Source organism: Ceratina calcarata, unplaced genomic scaffold, assembly GCF_001652005.2.
Source record: "Ceratina calcarata isolate Rehan_Ccalc_2016 unplaced genomic scaffold, ASM165200v1 scaffold115, whole genome shotgun sequence".
Taxonomy (NCBI): domain Eukaryota; kingdom Metazoa; phylum Arthropoda; class Insecta; order Hymenoptera; family Apidae; genus Ceratina; species Ceratina calcarata.
In genome coordinates this window covers 193,468-202,203 of record NW_017132445.1, presented here as the reverse complement: position 1 = coordinate 202,203, position 8,736 = coordinate 193,468, and the positions used below count along the sequence as shown (strand labels likewise).

General features: G+C 39.2%; 1 protein-coding gene across 1 annotated transcript in view; it reads right to left on the bottom strand.

Annotated features, from left to right (window-relative positions):
- Window positions 1-8,736, bottom strand: part of LOC108623434 (uncharacterized) — a 213,758-nt gene that overhangs the window by 155,333 nt on the left and 49,689 nt on the right. Inside the window, exon 7 of the mRNA XM_026812198.1 lies at window positions 2,723-2,971. Within this exon, the coding sequence (XP_026667999.1) occupies window positions 2,723-2,971 (249 nt within the window). The remainder of the gene's footprint in view (window positions 1-2,722; window positions 2,972-8,736) is intronic.

The following is an 8,736-nucleotide window of genomic DNA, read 5'->3' as shown; positions in this document are numbered from 1 at the left end:
CGTTCCCAATTAAAGGCACGTTACTTCCGACAGGTTTCCGGGTTTAATAATGAATTTCCGTATAGTTTTAAAAAAATCCTATGCGGTTGATGGCAATCGACAACCAGTGATATATCACCGAGGGATCTCCTCAGTGAAACCTGCTGATAAATATTCCGCTTTCATGCTCGCGGCCCGCGTGCATCATCGTACGGAGTAGTTAAACATCGCGGAAAATGAGGTAATTTTCTACCTACGGGATCGCCTTTAGCCACAGCGACCCCGTGAAACACAAAGAAAACAGCCTTTCTACGGAAACTGTGTAAAGAGCTTGAGAACTAATTAATGTCGGATATAATCGCAACTCATTTTTATGCAAACTGCAACATTTGTAATATCATTTTACGAATTGCAATACAAATTCTTTTTATTGTTTAAATGTTACGACGTGCATTTCATTTTTCATGTATTTTAATAAATTACTTGCGCTCCTTATATCAATTTTTCAATAAATATATAAAATCTATAATCATTATGATAATTAAATAATATTAAACTGGTTTGATTCAGCAATTAACTAACAATTAAAATTTGCTTGATTAACACAGAAGCATTAGAAAGAACGAAGTGATACAACACCAATAATTGCATTTAACATATGAGATCGGTAACTTTGATTTTGTAACGCTTATATTAATTTTTCACTCTCTCTTGTTTCTGTTGAAGGCACAGTAAAAATTACTTGTTTTCACTTGAAGGCACAGTAAAAATTACTGTTACAATCGTAGCTTTCAAAAAAATATCTTAACCATCCCTATTCCTCACTGTATGCATAACGTTTTCTCTCGGTCTTCAATGTCTTCACGATCTCAGTCAGTTACAAACGCGTTCTTCACGTGTCTTTCACTAAAATCCTCCGGGCTACAGGCTAATAGCGATTTTCATCGAGATACCGAGGGAAAGCGAAATTTTGCGTGCGTCGAAAGTGTAGAAAATTGTAAACACAAACTTATATAAAATGATCAAGTCAGTTGTCAAGAAACCAAGAAACATCGCTTTTAGATCTCTTACCACTCGTCAAAAGTTTATCAAATCGAATACTATTACGAACGAGGTGAGAAGAATTTCAAATTCTCAAATTGAGAACAAAGTGTGTGAAAGTTTTTAGGCGGGAAACGCGTTGCGTTTAGCACACTGTAAGTGAAACCATTGTACACGTTAATCGAACTTTATACGCGAGATCGTTTTACCGTGCAGTCAGGATCGAACAGCCGTTGCTCCGTTCGACACGGAAGACTTGAAAAAAAATAAGAAAAAAAAATAGCAAAAAATATCGAGAACATACTCGCGGATTTATTGCACGTATCGCGAACAGGATGCAATCGAGTGTACCAATAATTAACGATTTCTCCAGGCTGACAGTTTTTATCTAACTGTGAATTTAGTGCGACCAGCACGAGGGATTTAAGTCCCGTGGACGACCATAAAAACAGGAACATAACGTTTCCGTGCGGCTTTACCTGCTAAACGACTCGCGTAGGTATCGATACCCAAGAGGCTTTGTCCGTCCCTCCTCGTTCCAAAATATATTTTCCAATTACAGAATTTTCGTTAAGACCGAGTCCATTGTGCTCTCGGTTTTAATCTCCTCGTACTTGTTTCGCAGGTCTTAGAAACGTTATTGCTAGGTTCATGGGGTTTGAGAACAATGGACCTAACGGTAGTTCCCTAGTTTCGACCAGAAATAATAAACGTTTTGTTCCTTCCGGGTGATAGAAGTATAAGCAACCCTTCAGCACCTTCAATATAATTTTATTTTATGACAAGCGATTTCCGTTCGACCAAACTATAATATCGTTTCATTATTAAGTATATAGCTTTCTTACTCATTTGTTGATTCATTTAGTGCTACGTATTTATACCTAATGCTTTCGAAAGTTTTTTGTACCATAACAAACCCTGCTAGATAATAATGTTCTACTTACTCTTAATAATACCGAACAAGCCAGGATTCAACTCGAATCTCGTATGGCAAACACCCACAACTAAACTTGCTCGACGAGGCATTATCATATTCACTCACACGAGCCTCCTACACGATCAGAGCGCGTGCACTTCCTCGTTGCACTAAAATTACGGGACTCGCGCGAAAGGCAATCATCTCGTTAACATACAAAAGTGATCCGAAATGATCTAAGAAAAAGGATCATAGAACCCGTCTATCGGGGAATTATTTTGTACAAGTTCAAGGTCTTTGAATAAAAAATAAAATAAAATAAGCCCGCGTGCCGGAGCGTGAAATGAATAAATTTTTCTGTCGAACGTCTGTGTTTGGACACAGACTTTCACGGGAGTGGATGAACGAGCACGAGAAGAAACGCATTCGTTACGCGATCTTCTTGAGTTAATGGCCAAACAGGGAACACCGTCTGGTGTCGTGGAGAGTTTTTCACCGCTCGATTGTTTAACGTTTCAAATTGATACTCGTTCCGCGGTTTTTGCGCGATGAAAGGCGTAACATCGGAGATAGAGAGACAAAAATCGATCTCGTAAAATAAAATCGTAAAATTTAGCCACACTCATACACACGGCTAATATCGTTCGACGTTCGAAATACCGTCACTTCCATAAAATATTTTCGTTCGTAAAATATATCGTTCGATTATCGCTTCTCGTTCATCATTTGATGCATAATTCGGCAATGTATCCATAGAAGAGTATTATGTTAATTGCGAGTACTCACCTTGCTGCTGATGCGAGATACGAGCGTCTCGATGTGACACTGCCACTCCAAAGCCCTTAGAAACAGCAAATGCCATCGGCGTTCCAGAGATTTCGCGATTCGCAAAGCCTGTGTCGGTTCCCGCTGTTCTTGCCTCTCCCGTTCCTGTTGTTCTTGTTGCTGTTCTTGCTGCTGATCGAAAACCTTGTCTCCTAGTTTGACGACCGAGCTGACAATTCGACCGTGCGCCTCTATGTCTCGTTGGAGTACCTGCAATCATAAAGGATCCGGTATTTATTACCTGCTTTGATTTTTGACACCAAACTAATTTTATAACAGCTCATATACAATTTGGTATTCGTTCGTTCAATGATCTTAAGACTAATCATAAATGTCTACTCTAAAGTTAAAAATAAAATTAAGTCCACTGATGCTGCATTAATTACGATTCAGTACTACGATATAATGAATAACCATAAATTGTTATCATTTTAATGAATGTAATACAGCAGTAACTCGAATACTGTCATTTCTGGGATGAGGTGTGGCAACATAAATCAGACAAGAACCTTAAGTAGCCAAATTAGTATCACTCTCGCGATTCGAAAGCGTGTATAATGAACAAGCGAGCACATGCGGTTATTAAGCGCGGAGACATTCGAAAGTACGCGGAAGCTCGCCCAGGATGGATTTATAGGCTTTAAATTGTATTTTCAAACAAGTACCGTTATCGAGATTGGCAAATACCGACCGATTAACTCATGTCTCTTGCAGGTGATAGCGTTATTAAAAAACTGCATCAGATCCTTGGTACATAAACTACTCTCACACTATTGACGATCAAGATTGCTGACTTTATTGGTTAATAAAAATATTGAAATAAAACGTGTTTTATTTCGTATAAGAATCTGCAGTCTACCAGTGAATACATTTGAAGGCTGGAAGAACCTCAGAATTGCGAGATCTCATTTGGATCGCATGAGGTCACGAACCCGAAATCGCATGATTCCGCATCGTGAAATACAACAGGACCTCGGGGTCGTGGCACCACCAGTTGTCTGAGAGTTGTCTACCCGCCGAAAACGGATCCGTAATCGTGGGATCTCGCACGATCCGTGAAATCTGATAGGAAATACGCATAAGAAGCCTATTGATAACTTCATCCGCGAACCAATTTGCTTTTTATCATGAAACTGATGAAAAGCCAACGAACTGTATTACAAGTTGTTATAAAATATAGTAAAAAGAATTAATACAAGTTTTCGACTTTAATAATGAGCAGCACATATATTTTTCATATCACAGTTATTACTGATAATCAACTTCATTTTCTGTTAACTACTTCACACATCATCGCGCCTGATTATTATTAAAGAAAACATAATGAGCCGCGGGTTTCACGAGATCACGCGTCGATCGGGCTCGCCGATTAGAAACTCATTTTCGCCTGTGGATCGCGGAAAAGTATGTGATCCAAGGATATCGTCGCAACGCGAACAACATAACTTCTCATTCGCAATCAGCCAGTCGGTTTTGCTTGATCAGGCCCATAGTTAGGAATGTTAGGTGATTTACAAATTCAGTCGGTTTTGCTTGATCAGATCCGTAGGTAAGAACGTTCGATGATTTACACGACGTTCGTGGTTCTCCTTTTTGAGCGGGGGCAGATTAGATCGTTATCTCTTTCCTCTGCGGTAAATAAATCACAGGTTCGGACACGATGTACGTTACGGTGCAGAGGTTAAGCACACGCGTACAAAAGAAACGCTAAAAGCCTTTATTGCTTCCGCGAACCGGGTTAAGCTCGGGATCATTACGCGTACCCTGTGAAAATCCGCGGAGCTCGTTCGGTATAATAAGCTGAATGTATTCGATTACGTGTAATGAGAAACTACAAGCTACAGCATATGCACGTTCATACATCCCAGGACACTCGCTTTTAGTCTATCAAAAACCGTGACAAATATTCCAATTATTAAGCCACTAGAGGCTATCTGAATTGAAAAAATATCGTCAATCACATAGTCGTATCTAATAATAAATCACGAATAATTTCGAAGTATGTAAATGATTTTCGCGGAATAATTTGAAAAGGAAAATAAGCAGTGAGGGAAATCGTTAACGTAAAATTGATAGCGTTTATGAATGAATGAAAGAAGAGAAATTGAAATAGGATCCGAGTAATTGACACCCGTCGCCTCCGCTTTAATTAATTCGCCGCACCGCGACAATTAGCGACTCGCTTCTCAGTTCGACGCATTACGTCGGCAGGGAACGGAGAAAGCCGCGAACAATGTTATAAAGGTGTGCCAGTTATTACTGTAATTTAATTTCAATATTTCATGGTTTTTGTGAACACGGCTCCGCTTATAATTGATCTGCTCTCGATCCGAGAACACAGATTGAAAAAATGCATAAATAAATGAAATCAGCAGGAACAAAGACATTGTGCGTCCCGGCTCTATCGCAGCTCGCATTAGCCCACTTTCTCCGATAGATTGCGTACGATTACGCGCGATCGTTCCACTTTACCTGACCGCGCCGCGACTTTCGACCCTCCCGTTTCCCGGCCAACTTCCAGTTTCGTACGAGAACAATGAAGGAGCCTGCTTTTATCAGATACTGAAGATTCACAGCGAGATAAACGAGTAATTGGCGATTTATCAAAAAGAAGGAAAGACCGTGGGTGGAAATTCCAACGAAAGCTACGCATCCTTTTTGTCTTTTAAACAGGAAAAGAATATTTGCATTCGATTGTAGGCTTCGATCCACTGACCAAGTTTGATTTACAACATTGAGAAAGTACACCTTCTGGGTATCAAACATACGATTGGTAAATTGCAGATTTTTATCCAAAACTACTCTTTGCAGAGATAGTAGGATGTACATTTCTAATAATTTTTTAAGAACACAAGGTGCTACAGACAAAAGAACGATGGAATTATGTGTATCAATTTATATAACGCTGTACAAATGTTGCAGTTAAATAAATCTCTGCTTCACAGGCTACAGTACTGAAAACGAGTATACCGTGCGAGAAGCCATTCGCAGTGCACTCGATGACGTGTCAAGGATATTTTGCAACGGCATTGTATGATAGATTAGAGATACGTATGATTGCTTCAGGGTACCGTATTTTCAACCATAAAACAAGAAACAATCATCTCTCTTATTTATCGAGTCACTGATAAAACTGCAATTCCGTTTTCATTTTAAATATTGAATGCATACTGAAAACGAGAATTTAAAAATATAATTTGTCGAACAATATCTATTCGTTCATACAAATATATGAAAAATATGAAACAAGGTAATTCGAATTCGTGAAGGTACATGAATATGAATTAATGATCTCGTGCTCTTGTCAAGCTGGGTACAGCGACTAAACTAGACTCGTGCTATCGCTAATTGCGATCATTTGTGTCGTTCTCCGAGCAAAAGTGATCGATATACCTGACCGATGACAAACAGGATTTAGACTACTCGTTCGGTTTACACAACATTTCTCTAGGCTGGATTTATGACACGTATATCGAACGCAGTGTCACTTCGTATTCGTATCTTTCACAAAAGTTCAGTAGGATAAGCTATCTCTGATTAATTAATTATTATTTCACTTAAGATTTATGTTGTTACGTTATGTCTAAGTGTCAATTCTTTCTTGTCTTTAATTTATTCATGTATCTCGTTTCCTGTTCTAATATCAAGTCTATCAAATTATTTTTTCTTCTCAATGCATCGACCTCTGCATTCTTTTCATATTAATAATTTGTATACAATATGAATATTTTATTCTATCCGGTTTCTTTTAGTCTGTTATTTTTATTCTAACTTGATCCCAAGAATGCAATCAGAACTGAGTAATTTCAGAGTGCATAGTATGTAATTACATATCAAGCCACGTAATCAGAAACAATCATTCGGAATTTGCAATCCGAAGGGAATAATGAAATTTATATCAGATAAACGCAAATCGTTGCGTAATAGGCAAAAGGAAAACGGCAGTCGTGACTGCCGTTCGTCACGACAGCACGCACGCCTTTACGCGAGATTACCAACTCGATTTTTTCATCAATTCGCCCGATACAAACGATATTATCGCGGTGACTTTCGCGCGCACGCGAGCCACCACGAAAAATCGAGAGGAGCGATACCGGTACGCTCGCTGGCGATAAGCGATATGTTCTACTAAATAGGTCGTGCGCTAAGTAAGAACTGCCGCCGCTGACACGCTGCACCGAATCTCCACGAACAACAAGATGCTTGTCCGCGAGAAAGTTAACGATCGATGCTCGCCGGAGATACCCCGGCTGCCTGGCTTGTAAACGATTTTTCAGAGCAGCCGTGATAGAGTTAATGCCGGGAGTTTGATAGCGGTGGCAATAAACTGAGGTAAATGCAAAAAGTGATCCCGTATCGGCACCGATACATGTCGATAATTAAGTCAAAATATATTCACTTTCCCGTAGCTTAATGGCACTTTCTTTCGGCTATAAAATTTTACATGGAAATAAAATTCAAACCCCAAACAATACTTCATTGTGAAATCTAACTGTTCCAAACGCGTTTTTGTTGTAAATCTCTTACGCTGTATTTGGTTAACTTGTTACCCAAATGGAATTTGAATGCAAGTTTAATACGATTCTGCGTTGATATTCAAATGTCGATTCTCAGGTATGTAATTTTTTAGGAAAATTAATTGTACAGTTATTCAAATGCAGTGAATGGTTTAATTGTACGTTGACATTCAACGGAGAACCGTTTTCAAACGGCGGAAGCGGTTCTTTAATATTAGCACAGGGGTTAGTAACTTCATTAGCAGTGTCTGCGAGCGTTGCTCTATGTCCGTACTATGAACGCCGTTCTGGGAATTTGCGGTGCAAAACGTTATTTTCCGCGCTTCTCCCGGACATCTTACAGACCGTTCTATACCTCCAATACGTTTGCCTCAATCCAGCAAAAGCTTATTATATTCCCGAGTTCATCTACCGTGTCGACGAATAACATACACTGTCTATTTCGATTCATTCATGTAAATCATCTGCATTTTAATTAGTTACATATCCGTATTTTTATAATTTTGAAAGTATTCGAGAATGTTAGAATTAAAAGAGCGCAGATTTTTTATTTAAAAAATGCAATGTAGTAAGAATTTTCTTTAATCGTCGACATCTTTTATAAGCGTTAAATTTTTACTATATCTGAATTTCCTATGAGTAACAGATCCTCAGTGTAAATAAAAGTAACACAGTTACTAATACATGAAATGCGTTTTGTAGTCCTTCTCCATGAAAGATGAAAATTTCTCCGGTAGAATTGTTGCTAACAGCTCCATTAGGTTTCTCCGTGGCTATCGCATGAATAACGAGCGGCGCACGCGAACAAACACGGGAAATAATCGCGGATAAATGGTCGTAAGTAATGCTTGAGGATCGGACGAGCGATCGTGCAAAACGTAGAAACGTAATTGTGTCCATAATTCTTGGCCACATGCGGCGTTGCTTAGATTTTCAGGAACACGCGCGCGCCCCGAGTTTTCTTGATAACACGCTTGGTACACGTCCCAAGGTAATCGGCCCCGGCTCCCCCGTTCGGACAGCACCGGCCACGATTATAGCCCGGCCGTGCGTGGATGTGTTGCACGCCCACGCGTTCGCGAATCCCTGGTGTAGCGAAGATCAACGCGGTTCGTGTCTTTCTCGCTTTTATAATCAGGAATAGTGACTCGGTTCGCCCACGAGCTTCTTGGCAACCTCTGCTGAGAAACTTCCTTTCTTACGAGCGTCAAGGGTTTCTACAATTTCATGAATCAACTTTTATCTACAGTTTTTGAATGATAGCGTTATTATATATTGTGCAAAGAAACATAGAACCGTCAGATTTGCTGAGGAACTGTGAACTAAAATATGAGACTTTTAAACAGTTCTATCAGTGAAATTTTATCTGCAGTCTTTGATAAAAAAAGCTGAGGAATTATTTAGTTAATACAATTATGAGACATTTGAATCATATGAAGAATAGTTATGTATCATAAG